Source organism: Panulirus ornatus, chromosome 20 (assembly GCF_036320965.1).
Source record: "Panulirus ornatus isolate Po-2019 chromosome 20, ASM3632096v1, whole genome shotgun sequence".
Taxonomy (NCBI): Eukaryota; Metazoa; Arthropoda; class Malacostraca; order Decapoda; family Palinuridae; genus Panulirus; species Panulirus ornatus.
The window spans coordinates 62,131,876-62,153,963 of NC_092243.1; the positions used below are offsets into that span (position 1 = coordinate 62,131,876).

Here is a 22,088-nt window from a genome sequence, read left to right on the forward strand (position 1 = left end):
AGGGGAATGTAGACACTTTTGGCGAGAGAATGTCTTTGACGAGAGTGTGCACTACCAGTCGTACAGCCTCGCTCAGTGACTTTTCACTCGCAGTGCCCCTTCGAGCTGGCGGAATTCTTTATACGTACAAATATATATATATATATATATATATATATATATATATATATATATATATATATATATATATATATATATATATATCCTCCCCTCCCAAAGAAAGAACAGAGATGGAAGCCAAGTGAGGCTTTCTCCCTCGACAGCTTAGTCCTCTGTTCTTGTCGTTACCTCGCTCACGTAGGAGAGCGCGAATATGCATAACACACACACACACAACACACACACACACACACACACACACACACACACACACACACGGGTGGGTCAGTCATAACCTCCGCCACCACCAAGGGCGCGGTGTGGCAATAACCCGGGTGTCAGCAGCACACGCCAGCTGACAATGACACGGCCACGGCAGGAGTGAGGCAATAATGAGGCTGTCAGTAAGGTCAAGAGAGCACCGACGGCTGCGGATATTGTAATTAGGGCGTCAACGCCAGGAACAGCCAGTTCGTCAATGATTCGTAAGGGGGGGAAAGAATGTCCGCTTACCTCGTTCGTCATCGCCCAGGTTCGCTGATTTCTCCCGAAGAAAGGCGGTGTCATAATAGGATAGGTGTTACTGTCATGATGGGATAGGTGTTGTCATTAACAGGATAGGTGGTGTCCAAATAGGTTACGTGTTGTCAAAATGGAGTAGATGTTGGGATAATGGGATTGGTGGTGTCGAAATGGGTGTCAATCTCTGTTGATGTATTTTGAAGAGTGATGTGTATTTGTCTTGGATTTGCTGTAGGTTTCTAGACTGGCAGTGGAAAATGGGGTACTTTCTATGGAGGCTCGAGGCTACTATCTATAGCTTTCTATGGTGGGTCACAGGTGCTGTTCATAGCTCTATAGGGCGGGTCACGGCTGCTGTCGATAGCTTTCTATGGCATATGTGTGCCTATAACGATACGTGAGACAGCTCTGAGAAGAATCGTCGACAGACACACACGGAGAAATGAGTGAATGGTAATTAGCATTATGTATCAGTCTAGTGTCTTATTTCATATGAAGGTGAAGTGAAAAAGAAGGTGACGTGAATAATACTGCTTAGCCCGGGTTAGGTCCCGAAATGAAGATACTGAAGAATGTAACTGCGTTTTCCCAACCCTGAAAATCCCGGCACGATAATCTTCACCTTCGCACTTCATCTTGATCACCACTGTAGAACATTGAGGTCTCCCAAAGTAAGCATATGATGTAGTGGTGAAATCTCAATACACGTAGTTCTAAGGAACATGTAGTTCTAGGGAACATAGTTTTTGTCTGTTTGTGTTACTTCTCAATTTACCATCCCGCTATGGTTTTACCTCGCGTATTAGGTTCATAAAATTCATCCGCAAAATGTCACCGTTAATCGTATGTCACAAACATTTTATGGTTCAGTTTCTGTATCTTCATTCACTTTGCGAACGTGGGAGAGAGAGAGAAAAAAAACAATAATCACAAAAATAAAGATGAAAAGAACATAGATATTTGAGGAAAACGTTGAAAGTCAGACTGAGCGGATCGTATACCTGTCAAATATGAAAACAACATGTGTCATTTGATCCCCACCCACTACACGATTTATCAGTTTACGTATGATAAATGCGATACCTCAGGCGTGGGGCTGGGTGGGTAGAAGGCCGTGGAATGTTCAGAAACGCCATAGGACTTGAAAAACGCTGGAACTAACTCGTTTTCCTCACCATCCTCTGTACTCAGCGACCAGGGACCATTCCCTCCCTCCCAACTCTAATACCCTTTCCTTGCCTCACACTTTGATATTCTAACCTATTCAATAAAACAAGTGACCCCATCGGAACCTGTATGATATAAAGTCTTTGCATATATTCCCTCTCTCTCTCTCTCTCTCTCTCTCTCTCTCTCTCTCTCTCTCTCTCTCTCTCTCTCTCTCTCTCTCTCTAGGGTATGGACGCAATCTTTGCTCTGCCATTCTTTTCTTTCACTGCATTTCAAGTGGACTGCATTTTTTTCCAGTAAAGCCCAGACCACCTCGTTTGGACTTTAGTCGTGTGTGTGGTCTGTGTGGCCGCATTCTCTCACATCAATTCTCTAGCTTTTATGTGCAATGCACCGAAATCACGGCTCCCTGTCTACATCCAGGCCTCGCAGAACTTATCATAGTTCCCCCCGGCCGCTTCCTATGCCAAGGTTCAGTCCACTGACAACAGGTCGCCCCTTGTGTACCACATCGTCCCAGTTCACTCTATCCCGTGCACGTCTTTCACCTTCCTGCATGTTCAGGCCCCGATCGGTTAGAATCTTTTTCACTTCATTCCTCCATCTCCAATATGGTCTCCCCCTTCACCTTGTTCTCTCCACTTCTCACACATTCTATCCTCTTTGTCAAGCTCTCCTCATTCATTCTTTCCATGTGTCTAAACCATTTCAATACACCCTCTTCTGGTCTCTCAACCACACTTTTATCATTACCACAAATCTCTCTCACCCTTTCATTACTTACTCGATCAAACCACCACAAGCCACATTGTCCTCAGTCATTTCATTTCCAACACATCCACCCTCCTCCGTACAACCCTATCTATAACCCATGCCTCTCATCCACAATATACTTTCAAACATACCTATTTTTGCTCTCCCACAAAAATACTTCTCTTTCCACACATTCCTCAACGCGCACGGAATCTTCGCCCCCCCTCACCCATCCTACGATTCACTTCCGCTTCCATGGTTATATTTGCTGCCATGTCCACCCCCAGGTATCTGAAACACTTCACTTGCTCCAAATTTTCTCAATTCAATCTCACGACCCAACCAACTTGTGCCTCAGTCATCTGTATTCCTTCCAAGTTTTATCACACTTATCTGTCGGTTTCTGATAGCCTCCACTATCACAAACAGCTTAAAGGGACCAGTGGTCTGTTGATGTTTGAATTCCTTTGCCGTCCTTTGTATCCGGCCAATCACGTCCCACAACCCGTGCACCCTCGTCTGCCTTCCCTCGAAACCATTTCCGAGTACCGTGCGAAAATGGGGGGCTTATGGTTGGTTAACTCCATCTATGTTGTTTGAGCTTAGTATGTAGTGTGGTGGTAGAGTGTTAAAGTATGTGTATGTATGTACGTCTATATGTAATTATCTATCTATCTTCCTTCCTGATAGGTGGATGGTACCAACAATATGCCTACCACCTATAAGGCCTTGACTAAAGTCTCCAAAGCGTAAGGCACTGGGGTCAGTCTCTACTCGATCCTCCGTAGGGATTGGTGGTTGGTTATGAAGTGGTTTGGGTGAGAAGGGTCTAGTGCTATTGTAAAGAACCGAGTGCAAGCATGTTGAAATGAGATTGTTTTGAGTGTACTTTTTGTTTCACTGTGCATGTGCTGAATGGGTGTGAGTACTAGGCAGCCGCTGCTTCCTCAAAGTCTCTTGTTTAGCGAATTTTGCAATTCTTATACATTTGCTTTTGATAGGGAGGGTGACCAGGTAGGTGAAGCATTTGCTTTCGATAGGGTGGGTGACCAGGTAGGTGAAGCATAGATTAAGGTGGAGCGGATGAATAACTTTTTGAACGGGACATAAAGAGACACGAAAGGATTCTCTAACTTACCGAAGCAGAGTACCGGTGAGTGATGTTAGTGAATCTAACTTCTTTATGGCCTTTATGTTCATGTTTGTGTTGTGAGGAGTCAAAGTCATATGTATACCATATATATGCTCAGTTTGGTTGGAATTTTATGTGTATATGGTAGTAAACCTAAGATTTAGCTTTACAATAATCTTCAGAGAATGAGGTCTATTCTTCTGTGTTTCTGACCAGGTTTACTCGTGTTGTGTTGAGCCCGGACGTCGCTGATGGACATGGATGGGTCGATGATGGGACGCAGGGGAAAGAAGGTGCTGTTGGTCGGCACCGTCATCCTCTTGGTCCTGACAGTTGTTTCGATTGCTATCGTTGGTGAGTCACACAAATCGACCCTATGAGGGTTTTTCCTTTATATATATATATATGTACTGCAGTGGAATTTATTAAAAAAGGAATGACTGTGTTGTTGACTGGTTGGTGAGGGTATTCAGTGTATGTATGACTCATGGTGAAGTGCCTGAGGATTGGCGGAATGCATGCATAGTGCCATTGTACAAAGGCAGAGGGGATAAAAGTGAGTGTTCAAATTACAGAGGTATAAGTCTGTTCTGTTGCGCATTGGAGGGTATTGATTGAGAGGGTGAAGGCATGTACAGAGCATCAGATTGGGGAAGAGCAGTGCGGTTTCAGAAGTGGTAGAGGATGTGTGGATCAGGTGTTTGCTTTGAAGAACGTTTGTAAGAAATACTTAGAAAAGCAAATGGATTTGTATGTAGCATTTATGGATCTGGAGAAGGCATATGATAAAGTTGATAGGGATGCTCTGTGGAAGTTATTAAGAGTATATGGTGTGGGGGGCAAGTTCCTAGAAGCAGTGAAAATTTTTTATGTGTACGAGTAGGAAGAGAGGAAAGTGATTGGTTCCCAGTGAATGTCGGTTTGCGGCAGGGGTGTGTGATGTCTCCATGGTTGTTTAATTTGTTTATGGATGGTGTTGTTAGGGAGTAGAATGCAAGAGTTTTGGAGAGAGGGGCAAGTATGCAGTCTGTTGTGGATGAGAGGGCTTAGGAAGTGAGTCAGTTGTTGTTCGCTGATGATGCAGCGCTGGTGGCTGATTCGGGTGAGAAACTGTAGAAGCTGGTGACTGAGTTTGGTAAAGTGTGTGAAAAAAGAAAGCTGAGAGTAAATGTGAATAAGAGCAAGATTATTAGGTACAGTAGGGTTGAGGGACAAGTCAAGTGGGAGGTAAGTTTGAATGGAGAAAAACTGTAGGAAGTGAAGTGTTTCAGATATCTGGTGGTGGATTTGGCAGCGGATGGAACCATGGAAGCGGAAGTGAATCACAGGGTGGGAGAGGAGACTAAGGTTCTGGGAGCGTTGAGTGTGTGTGGAAGGCGAGAACATTATCTCGAAAAGCAAAAATAGGTATGGTTGAAGGAATAGTGGTTCCAACAATATTATAAGGTTGCGAGGCGTGGGCTATAGGTATGGTTGTTCGAAGGAGGGTGAATGTGTTGGAAATGAGATGTCTGAGGACAATAAGTGGTGTGAGGTGGTTTGATCGAGTAAGTAATGAAAGGGTAAGAGAGATGTGTGGTAATAAAAAGAGTGAGGTTGAGAGAGCGGAGGAGGGTGTGTTGAAATGGTTTGGTCACATGGAGAGAATGAGCGAGGAAATATTGACAAAGAGGATATATGTGTCAGAGGTGGAGGGAACGAGAGGTGGGAGACCAGATTGAAGGTGGAAGGATGGAGTGAAAAAGATTTTAAGCGATCGGGGCCTGAACATGCAGGAAGAAACATGCGTGCAAGAAATAGAGTGAACTGGAACGATGTGGTATACCGGGGCCTGGATGTGGAAAGGGAGCTGTGGTTTCGGTGCATTACACATGAAAGCTAGAGGCTGAGTGTGAAGGAATGTGGCCTTTGTTGTCTTTTCCTAGCGCTACCTCGCGCGCGTGCGGGGGGAGGGGGTGTCATTTCATGTGTGGTGGAGTGGCGACGGGAATGAATGGAGGCACCAAGAATGAATTATGTACATGTGTATATATGTATATGTCTGTGTATGTATATATATGTATACGTTGAAATGTACAGGTATGTATATGTGCGTGTGTGGACGTGTAAATATATACATGTGCACGTGGGTGGGTTGGGCCATTCTTTCGTCCGCTTCCTTGCGCTACCTCGCTAACGCGGGAGACAGCGACAAAGCAAAAATAATAAATGATATATATATATATATATATATATATATATATATATATATATATATATACATATACATATACGCACACATTTTCTACCCGTTTCCCACGAAGCGAAGGAAAGTTGGGAAAAAACAAAATACAGCCTTACTTTTCACATCCACTCTCTCTATATCTGTTACGTATAATGCACCGAAAACACAGCCCGCTATCTACAGTCGAGATCCTTTGGCACTTTACTAGCACATCACCCAACGTACACCACATCACTCTAAATTGCTCTATCCAGTGTGCACAATTCACACCCTCCTGCATGGTACGCTCAAGCTAATTCAAAGCATGTTTCATTACATTCTCCCATCTCGTCCTCAATCTCCCTTATCTCCTTGCACACTCCATTTCTGATATGTATCCCCTCTTAGTCAACCTGTCTTCACTCATCCTCTTCGTATATCCATACCATTTCAGCACACTTTCTTCAGCTCTCTCGCAAACATACTCTTTTCGTCACCAATACCCATCTCTTGCCGTATCATGTCGTATTCGATGAACCTTCCTCACCATTATTGGTCTCAATTGGTCTCTTTACCACCATCAAACATAACTAACTTTACCCTTACTGACAGTGAATTCTCTTTCCATATACTCCTCAGTGCAACCAGGACCTTAACCCCAACACCCACCCTGTGGTTTAATGTACCTTCCACGATTCCATCTGCTGCCATATCCACTCTTAGGTATCAAAAACAACACACTTGCCACAGGCTTTCTCCATTGCAAACTCATACTGCACCCAGTCTGTCCCTCTCTTCTGCTAAACCTAATAACCTTATTCTAACTCACATTATCTCTCAACTTTCTCCACCTACACCTTCTCCCAGACTCAGTCACCAGTTTCTGCACTTTTCAATCGTGTCTACTGCCAGAGCCGTGCCAACAACAAACAACAACAGACTCATCTCCCTCTGCCCCCCTAACCTCTAACAGACTGCAGACCAACCCCGTCTTTCAAAGACACCCGCACTTACCTTCCTCACCACCCTATCATCACACACCCTTGTCGCAGATTACTCTCTTGATAGAAACTCGTAAATACTTCTGTTAGCTTTTGTTTTTCCCCTCGCCATATATACTTAACATCTCCCACAAAGCATCTCTGTTAACCCTATCATATTATTTCTCCAGATTCATAAATTCCACATACAGAACCTTTTTTTTTCCTTAATATTTCTCATACAGATTCTTCAAAAGTAACACCTGATCCTCTACTACTTCTGAAACCACATTGTTCCGCCCTAATCTGGTTCTCTCTTCATGCCACCACTCTCTCATCCAACTTACCAAGTATACTCAAGAAACTTATTCCTCTGTAACTGTGACATTCACTCTTGTTTCCCTTGCCTCTATACAGTGGCACTATACAGACATTTTGCGAATACTCATGGCATACACACACTGAAAATCCTAACTAATGATGCAATAACACTGTCTCCCTTTGCAAGCCCATTTACTGCAACCTTATGTACTCCAGCCGCTTAGCATCTTTCGCAAGGCATTCATCACCTCTCTTTTCAACAAAGCACTTGGGGCGATACTCCGGCTATGTATAACTCCATCCACGTCCCAAACGCACCACATCAGCCACCCGATCATCTAACACATTCAACAGTCCTTCATTATACTACAAACTCATCCGCTTCACCTCTTCTATAAATGTTACCACTTTCCAATCTTCCCAGGAAGGTAATGCTTGGGTTTATAACGTTTCTTATAGCCAATGTAACACGGCGCACACTGGACAAATCAGTTGCAGTTTAGATACTAGAGTTGCTGAACACAAGAGACCAATTAGAAGTAACCAAGTAAGCTCTTCTACTTCTAATTCTTTCCGCAACCTCATTATGGACTGGATTAAGGCCTTAGATGGTATTTCAATTCAACTGTAGTATTAAGATGAGAGACTGTAGAATCCATAATTATTGCCAGTAGAGAAAATATCAACCATTCAATCGGTAAAGTGGAGTCTAGACACATAACGCTTGCAGCCAATACGAGTGCTGCCAACCCCGGCCAAACACGTATGACAATTCGTGTGATACGTAACCCCTGGTGTTGCCAACTTGTCTCCACATTTTTCTTGCCGAAGTTTTAAAGTACTTAATTCGATGTCACTTTACTGAAGTGGGTCCTGAGAGTGAGAAATAATGCTCGCAGAATCATTCTTTAATTTCTCTACTGTGGGTTTTATCTTCATATATATATATATATATATATATATATATATATATATATATATATATATATATATATATATGAACTCTAATAATTTCCAATACCATATAACCTGTGGGAGTCATATCGACAATAAGAAGCAATATAAAGTTGGTGATGGAAAATTGGTTTTGTTGGCGACTCGAGAGGGAAGCTGTAGGAGAACCTGTGTTGTCCCGGGGGATAAACACGGCTGATGGAAACCCCATGGAAGAGACGGGAGAGAGGAACGACGGAAGAGACGGGTGAGAGGAACGACGGAGGAGACGGGAGAGAGGAACGACGGAAGAGACGGGTGAGAGGAACGACGGAGGAGACGGGGGAGAGGAACGACGGAGGAGACGGGAGAGAGGAACGACGGAGGAGACGGGAGAGAGGAACGACGGAGGAGACGGGTGAGAGGAACGACGGAGGAGACGGGTGAGAGGAACGACGGAAGAGACGGGTGAGAGGAACGACGGAAGAGACGGGTGAGAGGAACGACGGAGGAGACGGGAGAGAGGAACGACGGAGGAGACGGGTGAGAGGAACGACGGAGGAGACGGGAGAGAGGAACGACGGAGGAGACGGGTGAGAGGAACGACGGAGGAGACGGGTGAGAGGAACGACGGAAGAGACGGGTGAGAGGAACGACGGAGGAGACGGGAGAGAGGAACGACGGAGGAGACGGGTGAGAGGAACGACGGAGGAGACGGGAGAGAGGAACGACGGAGGAGACGGGTGAGAGGAACGACGGAGGAGACGGGTGGTAGGGACGGAGGAGGAGACGGGTGGTAGGGACGAAGGAGGAGACGGGTGGTAGGGACGAAGGAGGAGACGGGTGGTAGGGACGAAGGAGGAGACGGGTGGTAGGGACGAAGGAGGAGACGAGTGGTAGGGACGGAGGAGGAGACGGGTGGTAGGGACGAAGGAGGAGACAGGTGGTAGGGACGAAGGAGGAAACAGGTGGTAGGTAGGAACGAAGGAGGAGATGGGTGAGAGGAACGAAAAGGAGACGGGTGATAGGGACAAAAGAAACGAGTGGTAGGGACGAAGGAAGAGAAGGATGACAGAAACCCAGTAGCAGGGAGATTCAGACTCCTTTAAGACGAGAAGTTCTGTAATGAGATGTACTTTTAGTGATACAGCCTCACTAAAATCATCTGATCACCTGTGGTGTAACCTCGAGCAGGCGAAGTCCGGTAACACACACACATACACGCACACTTTTTATTTTCATACATATTTGCCATTTCCCGCGCTGGCGAGGTAGCGCTAAGAACAGAGGAGTGAGCCTTAGAGGGAATATCCTCACTTGGCCCCCTTCATTGTTCCTTCTTTTGGGAAATCAAAATCGGGAGGGGAGGATTTCTAGCCCCACGCTCCATCCCTTTTAGTCGCCTTTTACGACACGCAGGGAATACGTGGGAAGTATTCTTTCTCCCCTATCCCCAGAGATAACACACACACACACACACACACACACACAGACACACACACACACACACACACACACATACACACACACATATATATATATATATATATATATATATATATATATATATATATATATATATATATATATATATATATATATATATATATATATATCACTTCGAGGAAAAAAATGAAAAAGTAGTCAATGATTTCACATGAAAATTGAAACTGCAGTTTATTGCATTTGTGAATGTTTTCGTTTTTTGTTTATAATTGAGTTATGTGTTACGGCTGCAGTTTGTTTTGCAGTAAAATACTTCAAATCCCAAAGCCTTTGCCTCTCTCTCTCTCTCTCTCTCTCTCTCTCTCTCTCTCTCTCTCTCTCTCTCTCTCTCTGGCTCCATGAGTGCAAAACTCTGTACTCGTTCTGCAAAAAAAAAAAAAAAAGGATTTAAGAAAAGGTAAATATCAATATCAAAATAAAATACATAAGCGGAGAAGAACGAGAGAGAGAGAGAGAGAGAGAGAGAGAGAGAGAGAGAGAGAGAGAGAGAGAGAGAGAGAGAGAGAGAGAGAGAGGGGTTCCTGTCGTCATTTTTGGATCCTGTGATTTTCCTGTTACCTCCATGAAGTTTTCTAACGGCGCATCATTTCCTGTATCTCCTCTCCTCCTCCTCCCTCAGTTCTGCTGCAGGAAGACGAGGACCAGCCAGACCCGGAGCGGATGATCCTGCGGATGGCCAGCAAGGATGCCATCGATGCAACACTCAGGTAACCTGCATCAGCTCTTGTGTATACGTAGGCTAGGGTGGCTCGAGAGAGAGAGAGAGAGAGAGAGAGAGAGAGAGAGAGAGAGAGAGAGAGAGAGAGAGAGAGAGGGGGGTGATCGGGCAAAATCGCCTTCCGTTAGTCGTAACGATACGGGATGCGACGCGAGATTGTCTTCTCGCTGTGTCTCAGTATTTCCTTACGTCCATCTTTTCCAATACACGAATATCTCTTGACGTGGGAGGTGTGTATGTGTAGAGCGTCAAATAGCATAGGCTGGTCTGTCCGTTGCTTAGAAATGGTGATGTGAACTGTGTAGTATCTATGGGGAGGAAGGGATGGGTCAAGTGGATAATGTATAGGTTTGTAGTATGCTGCTGAGGTTCAAGATTAAGGAGTGCGTGTGATGAAAGCAAGGAGGGTAAGATTCGTGATGGACGAACATAATAAAGGCAGACTTCCAACAGAAACTCATGGGATGATCAATGATGTTGACCTTACGGTGCAAAAGGTGGGTAATTGTGGCACAATCAGGTGAAGACTGTGTCAAGACAAAAGGTGGCACAGACGATCGAGGAAGTTTAATAAAAACGAGTGTGGGAAGAGAGAGAGAGAGAGAGAGAGAGAGAGAGAGAGAGAGAGAGAGAGAGAGAGAGAGAGAGAGAGAGAGAGAGAGAGGAACAACACGGTAAATGAAGACGTAACGAAGTTCTTAATGAAGAGGCTTTTCACTGGAGACAATCATTATACTTTTAAAGACGTGATGTATGTATATATAACAAATACAGAAAATGGAATATATTCGATGATTTTCCTTGGAAAAATTATCGTAGATGCAAGAGAAAACTGGGAATCTCAAGGAAAACAAAAGAGAAAAATTAAGGTATAAGTAAAGTGACAAATGAAAATTAATGAGAGGATCATCAGCAATTTGGGAAACAGGAAACTGGAACACAGAGGACGTTAGGAGTGTATAAAAGGAAGTGTGTTGAACAAGTATTGTAGACTGTTGGTAAATTTGGGTGGAGTGTGAGAGATGGGAAGAGTATTTTATGGAAATAGTGGGGGAAGATATGAATGATGTGGGTAGTGGGTGGCCTGGAACAGAGACTGGAAGGGGCAAAATGTGTAAAACAATAATGAAACAAAAAAAAATCTAGATTGGCTGTCGAGTGAGATGATGAAGTATGCATGTGAAAACTAGTTCTCTCCAAATCCACTATTAACATTATTTCCGCGCCTTCTTATCTAGATGAAAACTTTTAAGCGTTTTTTTTTTTCACTTTTGAATATATCTGTCTTTCTAGTCTTTACCATCACTGATCTACGAATTTCATATCTCTTCCTTTGTCACAACCAGCCTCGGAGGGACCCAGTGGTCTGTTGCTGTTTGAATTCCTTTTGCATACCTTTGTAAATAAGAGCTGAATGGTCGGATATGTGCATGGCACATGAAATATTTGTCATCGAGCATGTGAGTGAACAGTGGCAGGCTGTTCCGTTGAAGAGAAGTAAAAGGGAGCGCAAGTAACAGTATACAACACGAAATTCTCAACTCCGTTGGTGAAAACAGACTGTTAGACTGCGATTTATTGGGGAAGAAATGGATTTCTATTCATCCCCAGTAGGTGTAGCAGAATGATTTAAGGCAGGTAGGGAGTGTGTAGGTTCAGGACCTGCCTAGCATGGGCCAATAGGCCTCTGCTCTTATGTTCTTACAAAACTCTGAGGAAAAAAAAGGAGGAAAACGTGTTATCTTACCGACTCGGAAATTACAGGTCAGAATACGTAGGGAAGAAGTTAGGAGATTTTGATTCCTCACAGAGAGCATCGAGACTATCCAAAAATCAAGAGGAACCTCTATAATGGAATCAAGGTTAGTATAAGAATAAACAATGGTAGGATCGAGTTATATGAAGATACTGTAGATGTGTCACAATTCAGTTAATAGGAGTCTGATCATCAAATATTCGTACGGGGAGGGAAATGAGGCGTCACATGCATAATGAGTGTGTAAATATATATATACTGTTTTTGAAATATCCTCAACACCTGAAAAACGCGTCAAAGATTTTTCGTGTGGTGGCTGTAGCTAGCAGCTTGACGTTGAAGGCCTTAATGGCCCTGGGTAGTTGACAGGCTCGAGCTCAAGGCCCCGAACAACCAACCAACCGTAACTTGCTGAAGCTGTGGTGGAAAAGAGATTTTTTTTTTGAGTCTTGCTGAATAACAGCGGAAACGATGAAATGCAACCATTACTGCTATTTTGTTTACTCTCTGCTATTAGCAGAGTATACTAGGTCAGTGGAGTTGATCCTGAGGTTGTATTCGGTTAGGTTAGTTTGGTATAGATTAGAATAGGTGAATTTAGTTTAGGTCAGTTGAGCATAAGTTAAATTCGCATAGGTTAGGTTAGTTTAGTGTAGTTTTGATTGGCTTAGGTTAGTTTAGTTTAGCTTAGGTCAGGTTATTCTAGCTCAGGTTAAGTTAGTTTAGTTTAAGTTAGGTTCCGCAATCCGCTTCACCTATTGGTACAGTATAAAAGGCACGGCGCAATGTCCACTGCCCTAAAATGACTTACAATGGACTGTCTCGTCGTAATAATACTTTCATTACCTTTATAACCCAAGAAACTGATAAGTAAGAACGGGATCGAAACATCTGAAGCACAGGATCCATCTCATGTAAAGAGAATGGAATCCTAGAATTCAGTATAAGAAAATGGGTCATCTCTTCATATTCTTTGCTCCTCTATTTCCAAAAATCTAATAATGGACGAGTCCACCCACAGATTACCAAGTCAGTTTATATATGTCCTCTGGAGAATACTTGACCCGTCTTTCATCCAGCATAAAAACACATCGTCAAATCCTTATCTGTGCATTACTATGCCTTTCATCATCAGAGAGAGAATCTCTTTGGTCTCTTGTGCTCTGTGTGTATGTGTCTCTCTCGCTTCGGAAAGCCTTATTAAAAGATTCATCACTACACAAGTGACCCAGAAGTAATCCCTGATGTTGAGAATTTATCATAGTTGGGGAGACGCGTCCTCAAGAAGTCTCGTCGAGATTTCTCTCTTTCGTAAAGGAGTCTTTGACATCTGATTCGTAAATGTGGGAAAGACGAGTTTTACACACGACCAGTGTGCCATCACACGCTCAAGTGGTCAACCAGAGTGCGATTTGTATCTGTGAAAGTATATATATATATATATATATATATATATATATATATATATATATATATATATATATATATATACACATTCGGTCGTATGAAAAGTTGCGGATATGTTCATCTGACCTTGTATGAATTACAATTATATTATCTCCTGAAGGGTGTGAATCAGTTTCAATATTTGACGTTTCACAATCCGCGCGCGCGCGCGCGTGTGTGTGTGTTTGTGACAACCCATTTGTACACCTCGGGAGAGTGTACTGTATTCTTTTGCACTTTCTTAACTATCGTACAACTACGTTAACTTCTCCATACTTTCAATATTCACAATTTCACCACATTGTTAATCTACTTATTCACAATCCTTATACAACAGAAATATATATTTACATTTCCTCAGACAATCTGCTCGTTTACTTTCAATTCATGACCTCTTTCGACGAAGGGTTCTCCGTTGACATCATCAGACTGCTTTAAAAACTTTAAAAAGACGATAGTCAAGTCACCCATTACTCTTCTCTCTTTCCCGTTGTCAAACGTAAGGCTTTTAACCTTTCATGGCGTCATCTTTGACGTCCCCTCTCTGAACCTTGAGAAGCATATTCTAATTTCTAATGTAAGATGTGAACAGCATACTCATTCTCTCTTTACCTGTGTATTCGATTGCAATTCTAATATTTGCCAGCAGACTGACAGTTTGTCACCTTAGTATAACATTCTCTTAAGGTGTGAGTCTGACGACAGGTTAAGGACGATGTCGACTCCAAAGTCTCTTTCACACACACACACACACACATTCTCACACCTGACTCCATTCAACATGATACTCACAGCTTTCACTATGGACCATATCCGTGTTACTTGACATTCACTTTAGGCTAATACATCATTATACTAACTCTAGAGTTCTCTAGGTCCCTTTGTAACAATGAAGTAATCCTCTTCACATTTTTAACTTCCTTCATGACCTTGGCTGGCCTCGTCCACAAAGATGTTCAAGTAAGTTTAATCATCATATCCTTTTTTTTTTTTTGTCAGTGGTTTAGTCCACTGGCTACACCAGGCGAATAAGAGGTATGAGATTAACACAGACGTACAGAATATATATATATATATATATATATATATATATATATATATATATATATATATATATATATATATATATATATATATCCCCACGTTATGAAGAAATAACACTGGAAATGGATATCACTATATATATATATATATATATATATATATATATATATATATATATATCTTGACCTTTACCAGTATTACATGTTATTCTGAAAACTGTTCTTGAAGTTTAAGACAGTATGAATACTGCTGAAGCCAAGGTCAAACTGTGTTTGATATGCGACGACACCAAGCACTCGTTCCTCATCAATTTACTCCGTTCACGGCAATTAAACCCGATGAACCCATCATCCTCAACGTGATCGGGGTAGCCTCATCCAGTCGGTGTATCTTTAACCAGTGATTCTTTTCCTAATACAGACAAACAAAGACTTCATATGGACACCGTAGTTCATTTATATGGTTACGAGCACACCCGTCATGATGGTAGGTTCAATGTCTTGTTTACACTTGGGTTCCTTCAGAGCAAACGTTCTTTGACAACGTCTGTAACATTTGAGTAAACATTTTTCTCAGAGCAAACGTTCTTTGACAACGTCTGTAACATTTGAGTAAACATTTTTCTCAGAGCAAACGTTCTTTGACAACGTCTGTAACATTTGAGTAAACATTTTTGTCAGTCGAACGTTTTTTTTTTTTATATAATCAAGTGCAGCAAATGACAGGCTACTGATTACTCCCGCAGCAAAACAGATTTGCTTAGGATAACGAGTTTGACCTCAAGGCTGTCCATTAGCATCATCATCTGTCATTCTCACACTCTTGGCTCCACATTGAACTTGACCGTCTCAGTCGTTATTGGCATCTATGTCGAGGCGGCTCACGTAGGCTACGCGAAGGCACTGAGGAGGGAGGAGGAAACAGCACGTGGGAGTGTACAGTCTTCCCGCCCTCGTCTTTAAGAATACGGATTAAAGGTGGCGGGGAAGGAGGTGCTGTTTTAAGGCTTTATGTAGATCTGGTGATACAGACTCTCCAGGCCACTCGTCTTCCTCCTACCCTGCCCGTCTCCTGACCCTCCTCCTTCCGATCCCATCTCCCTCAACTACCTCCCATTCCATCTCCCTCAACTACCTCCCATTCCATCTTCCTCAACTACCTCCCATTCCATCTCCCTCAACTACCTCCCATTCCATCTTTCTTAACTACTTCCCATTACATCTTCCTCAACTACCTCCCATTCCATCTTCCTCAACTACCTCCCATTCCATCTCCCTCGACTACCTTCCATTCCATCTCCCTCAACTACCTCCCATTCCATCAACCCCTCCCCCTCCCATTTTACTTGGATCCTCCCCATCCCATTTCTCTTCCCATTACATACGCGGGTGAGTAGGAGTGATGAAAAGCAGGGAGTTACTGGATTATGTAATAACTGAAAGAAAAGTACCAAGAAGAGTACAAAGAGTACAAAGTACTCTTGAATGTGAATGTCATCAAAGGGGTAGCTGGTGGGATGCACAAGAAAAAAAATGGGAAAAGGGAATAAAGTGATTGGGAAGAGAGTGGTGAAAGTGAGTGAGCTTGGAAAAGAGACTTGTGTGAAGAAATACCAGGCGAGATCGGATGTATATCGGCAAAAAGGTGAAAGTATACGCGGGTTAGGTGGTGGTGAGGGAAATGCTGTCAATGGACAGCCAGGAAAACCACAGAGAGGTCTGTAGGGCTTGGCTGTGGGTTGGGAGTTGTGATTACGATACGTTTACACATGACAGAGTGGATGTGAACGAATGAAGCCTTGTCTTCGTCTGTTCCTGACGCTACCTCGCGAACGCGGGAAACGGCGAACATGTATTAGAAGAAGAAGAAGAAAAAATAGAACGAAAACCGCATACTTACTTGTCTTGCTTTTTCAGTTCATCGTGAATTATACTTAAGCCTTTGTTCGTATAAAAAAAAAAAAAGAAAAAAAAAATCGGGTTGCCAGCTTGTATTTGGACTTAAAATCGAGTATAAACATTCATGGGCGATTAAATGGAATAACGATGCAAATAAGGCCACTGAAGATTACCATCATTTCTACATAAAGTTAAAAGCATTGTAAATTGTCTCGTATCATCCTTCAAAGAATGAAAGAGGAAATCTAAAATAATCTAAATGTGAACAGTGAAATGTTAAACTGTGAAAATAAAAATAAAAAGAATATGACGTACTTTTAAGAACAGGAAACAGCCGAGGAGAAGAGGGCAATAGACAGAAAATACGATGAAGAGATGAAAGCAACAGATGAGATGATAATGATTTTTTCTGTCGTATATGTTGGGCAACCACACGACATTATCTACTAGATACGTCATTTTAAATCCCAGACTTAAAGAGCATGGCCAGACGAACTATTGGCCAGAGGAACTATTTTAGCCTCGTTAGATTTTAACATAGCCAAGATTTCTGCCATTTTCTACATGCTGAAATGTTGCATTTCAACATTGCAGCAGCAATATCCAGGACAGAAAACGAGCCCAAAACCAGGAACATAATCCAGAAGAACCTTTAGGCCTTGTGAAGATTGCACGATGGTCTAGGATAGACTAAAAGCATACCTGATTTACTATCCTATTCCCATCTATATAGGTTAGGAATTAAGGATATTATTATTCTGCTCCAGAAGATAACTTTGGCATAGACCATCAGGTCTTCTGTATTTCGTCTTTCCCACACACAGCCCCGCACTTTAACACGAACGAGGAGGCATTCTTGCCTCTGAGACAACGCCCTAGGAAGAGACCTCTGAGGAACAGACGATCTAGGAAGAGACTTTGAGAACAGACGACCTAGGCAGAGACCTCTGAGGAACAGACGCCCTAGGAAGAGACCTCTGAGGAACAGACGCCCTAGGAAGAGACCTCTGAGGAACAGACGCCCTAGGAAGAGACCTCTGAGGAACAGACGCCCTAGGAAAAGACTTCTAAAGAACAGATACAGTAAGAGATTGCTAAAGAACAAGATCCTTCCGAAGGAGAGCTCTAGAGAACAGATCTTCCAGAAGGTACTTTCGAGGAATAGATTCTTCAGGGAGACACCTTTGGGGAAACAGATCCCTCAGGAACAGATCCTTCTCGGCAAGATACTTCTGAGGAGTAGAGTCCACGTGAGGAGGGGATGTCTCCTTCATATGGACATGAATCCTGCGGGAAGAGACGTCAAAAGAATAAATCCCTCGGTGAGAGACCTTTGAGGAATAAATCCCACGGTTAGAGATCTCTGAAGGGGAAGGACCTCTTGAGGAAAAAGTTCTGCAAGATGTAAGAGCTTTGGCCCCCTCGAAGTGGTGACGATAAATTCGACGTAGTATTTGCCAAGGTGACAAATTACTCATTCTCTTTGGATGAATTGTCGTCCTGTTTCCAGCACATGAATTGTTTAGTAATTTGGAAAAGACGTAACTTACAATGACTTTATGTTGTGGTCACTACATATCCCTCACTCTTACAGTGGCTAGTTTTGATATCAGAAGTGTGGGAAATATCATTTTCTCTCCGCGGCTAAACGTGAGATACATATTTTTTCAAGAGATCTTTGAGAAAATTGTCGAGTCTTCTCTCGCGTTCCGACCGCGTCTCAAGAGTTATTAGGATGCCTTTTTGATGTCTTCCTCATATCGATAATATCCCTGGCTACAGCTCCCGTTGGAGGAAGATTTTGTCAAGATTGATAAAGATACTACTACTACTACTAATACAAATACAAAGGAATATAAAGGAATTCAAATAGCAGCAGACCACTGGTTCCCTTCGAGGCTGTTTGTAATAATAATGACAACAATGATAATAACAATCATGACAATTGTAATGTTAATATTAAAAGCCTTCGTATTATCAATGTCATTATTATTATCACTGTAATCATTACTATTACTATTATGATCATTAACCTCTTCAGCATGATTATTTCTTCATAATCATGTACGATATGATTTTGAGTATTTCTGCGCTTCCACAGTTTTCTTCACAGTGGTAATTCCTAAGTGAAAAACCCAGCAACAGGGACGCTCTTTACCTCATGAACGCCTGCCTGGACATGTACTTGACTTAGATGCCTGTGTTGTAAATGATCATCTCTTCGGTTATCCCTGTTTGACAGATATCTGAAACTGTCAGTAACGCCTTCGAATAACGAGTTAAACTTCTCTCTCTCTTGGGAAACATTATTATAAATGCTCATCACGTGATTGATAGTTTAGCCTAAAGAAACTCTGTAACAGTACAAGGGACATAGAAAAAAAAAAAAAAGATAAAGAATTACGGAAGTCCCTATTATTCCAGAGAAAAGAAATTCATTTGCGAACTCCTGTGAACGTCCAGGGCACGTAAAGCGAGACGCTTAAACCATCTTAATAATGATAACCTGCATTTGCTATTAGGGAGAGAGAGCTCAACAAAGACGACTGCCAGTAAACAAGGTCAAGATGTAACTGAACAGATAAGTAAGTGTGGGTGAGAATAGACAGACAAGTAAAGAGGTAGATGATTGAAATAATAGTCAGAAATAGCGATAGATATACACAAAACAGACAACCCACCACTGAACCGAAAATGGCCAGTTGATTTACTTATAATTAGTCGTCGCCATGATTATTTTCTATCACATCCAGTGTGTATTTATTTTTTCAATTATCAATTTCCGCCTGAATAAACGCTTTAGTCCAATTTACAAGGACACAGTGTATTTCACGGTTAGGGGAATGTTTTTATTTTGAAATTCTGCCGTTTATATTTTGCCAGGAGGGATTTATGGCTGGGAAATCCATGGGTTGGAAACGTATGTATCTACGGAAGAGAGAGAGAGAGAGAGAGAGAGAGAGAGAGAGAGAGAGAGAGAGAGAGAGAGAGAGACAGACAGGAGGACTAAAAGATGGGTGGACAGATTGAGTGAATATAAATGATACTGAGAAAAAGACAGAGAGACAGACTGTGGAAAAGACACATGTATCCTCTATATTAGCCTCCCACACATACACTACCACCTCTCTAACATACCTCTTCATCCTCATGCTGACATTCCCTCTATAGAGAATACGCCACCACACCATTACACACCCTACACTAACGTATATTTGTTCCATCACATCACATATTCCTTTAGGGTCACACTCCTCCTCATTACGCACTTCCTAACTCATCTACTCCACTCCATATTCATCTTTCCTCATTTCATCTTACATTTTCGATCATGATCACCAGTAACAACTAGACTCTGGTAGGCTCATTTGGTTGGTCGATGTGGGCCACGTCTCTGGCCATAGACACCCCTGACAGAACTTCCGAGTGAGTGACAAGCTGTTGACTAGCTAGGCCTTGTCACACCTGTGGTGCTTTAAGCTGCGTTACAACTTTTGTTGGCTGGTTAAGCTTCTCGCAGCTTGGTACACTGTCTGCTGGTTAAACTTGTCCTACCTGTAGTGTTTTAAGCTGCGTTACAACTTTTGTTGGCTGGTTAAGCTTCTCTCAGCTTGGTACACTGTCTGCTGGTTAAACTTGTCCTACCTGTGATGTTTTAAGCTGCGTTACAAATTTTGTTGGCTGGTTAAGCTTCTCTCAGCTTGGTACACCGTCTGCTGGTTAAACTTGTCCTACCTGCGGTGCTTTAAGCTGAGCTAAAAGTGTAGGCTGGTTATGGTTACCACAGCTTTAAACTGTTTTACAACTGCCAGCCAAGCTTTTCACAACTGTAGTGCTTTTAAGTTCTTTTACAACTGCCTGCTAAGCTTGTCACAGCTGCTACGGTGCTATAAGACAAGATACAATTGTTGGCTGGTTAAGCTTGTCAAAGCTGTGGTGCTATAAGCTGAGGTACGATTGTTGGCTGGCTAAGCTTGTCAAAGCTGTGGTGCTATAAGCTGAGGTACGATTGTTGGCTGGTTAAGCTTGTCAAAGCTGTGGTGCTATAAGCTGAGGTACGATTGTTGGCTGGCTAAGCTTGTCAAAGCTGTGGTGCTATAAGCTGAGGTACGATTGTTGGCTGGCTAAGCTTGTCAAAGCTGTGGTGCTATAAGCTGAGATACAATTGTTGGCTGGCTGAGCTTGTCAAAGCTGTGGTGCTATAAGCTGAGATACGATTGTTGGCTGGCTAAGCTTGTCAAAGCTGTGGTGCTATAAGCTGAGGTACGATTGTTGGCTGGCTAAGCTTGTCAAAGCTGTGGTGCTATAAGCTGAGGTACGATTGTTGGCTGGCTAAGCTTGTCAAAGCTGTGGTGCTATAAGCTGAGGTACGATTGTTGGCTGGCTAAGCTTGTCAAAGCTGTGGTGCTATAAGCTGAGATACGATTGTTGGCTGGCTAAGCTTGTCAAAGCTGTGGTGCTATAAGCTGAGGTACGATTGTTGGCTGGCTAAGCTTGTCAAAGCTGTGGTGCTATAAGCTGAGGTACGATTGTTGGCTGGCTAAGCTTGTCAAAGCTGTGGTGCTTCACCCCCACCAACCCTATTAGGTATGTCTACCATACAAAGACGAGGACAGAAAAATGGAGATACGTTCATATTGTTTTCATCCATGACCGATGATAGTCGAGTAGTTTCTTGTTTTAAGTCTACACGAAATGTGTGGGAAATATTTCTCGTGTTTTGATGTTACTGTTAAATTGGACCTAGACATAGGTCAGGTGAATGCTATATTGTATGGTTGTGTGTGTGTGTGTGTCTGTCTGACCGTCCTACTTCAGGTTACACTACGAGTAAAAACTAATCTTTTGCGAGGTTGTATCTTAGTTGGTTGGCGAAATATTGATTCGCAAGTCCTGGCTAATTATTCTACTGTTGAATATATTGATTCACTTGATGGTTTTAGTATCAGCTCAGTCACTATATACCGCTTTTAGTCTTTGTGTTCGTCGACCATTTTCACCACTGAATCTTCAATATCTTCACCCTAGTGGGGATCCCGGCTGACAAGGCAAGGTAACACCATTGCTTATGAATAGTAACCACCGAATCATCGTTCCGATTGCTTGATTCTGACGAAGTTGCCTTCCACGTTGTCATGCTGAATGTTCTGCACAATGGAGGCTCGTAGTGTTAGAGATGATCATTATTCTCATCTATCTAACGTAACTTGTCGTATCCTAACGTGGTCCAACCTTCATGGATGGTACCGTCCTAACGTAAACCCTGGACCAACGTGAAAATTATACGAGATAACCCAGCCGACGCCGCAACGCGATCAAATCGTGGGAAACCTACAGCGGAATACTTATGACGGTCAAATAACCATTCCATACGGTTTGCCGGCGGCCGGCTTAATATCCCGCTCGTATAAATCGAACTCACATATGCCCATTACCGAGCCTGAGCGGGTTCTCTTTTCTTGTTGTTGTTGTTGTTGTTATTGTTCTTGTTGTTGTTGTTCTTCCTGCACCCAGACTCTCCACCCGTGTGAATCTTACCAGCTTTCCTCCTCCTCCTCCTCCTCCCTCCCTTGTTTTCTATTCCCCATCACGTCTCTTACTCCCTCA

At 42.7% G+C, this 22,088-nt stretch overlaps 1 protein-coding gene across 3 annotated transcripts in view; it reads left to right on the forward strand.

Annotated features, from left to right (window-relative positions):
- LOC139756067 (putative N-acetylated-alpha-linked acidic dipeptidase) overlaps positions 1-22,088 on the forward strand; it is a 160,004-nt gene that overhangs the window by 49,214 nt on the left and 88,702 nt on the right. For 2 of the 3 annotated variants that reach the window (XM_071675078.1, XM_071675076.1), the window contains exons 2-3: positions 3,893-4,030; positions 10,239-10,326. In XM_071675078.1, coding sequence (XP_071531179.1) covers positions 3,928-4,030; positions 10,239-10,326 — 191 coding nt within the window. In that variant the 5' untranslated portion in view covers positions 3,893-3,927. Of the gene's footprint in view, positions 1-2,050; positions 3,698-3,892; positions 4,031-10,238; positions 10,327-22,088 lie in introns of those variants that run through there. The other variant, XM_071675077.1, reaches the window with a different exon arrangement.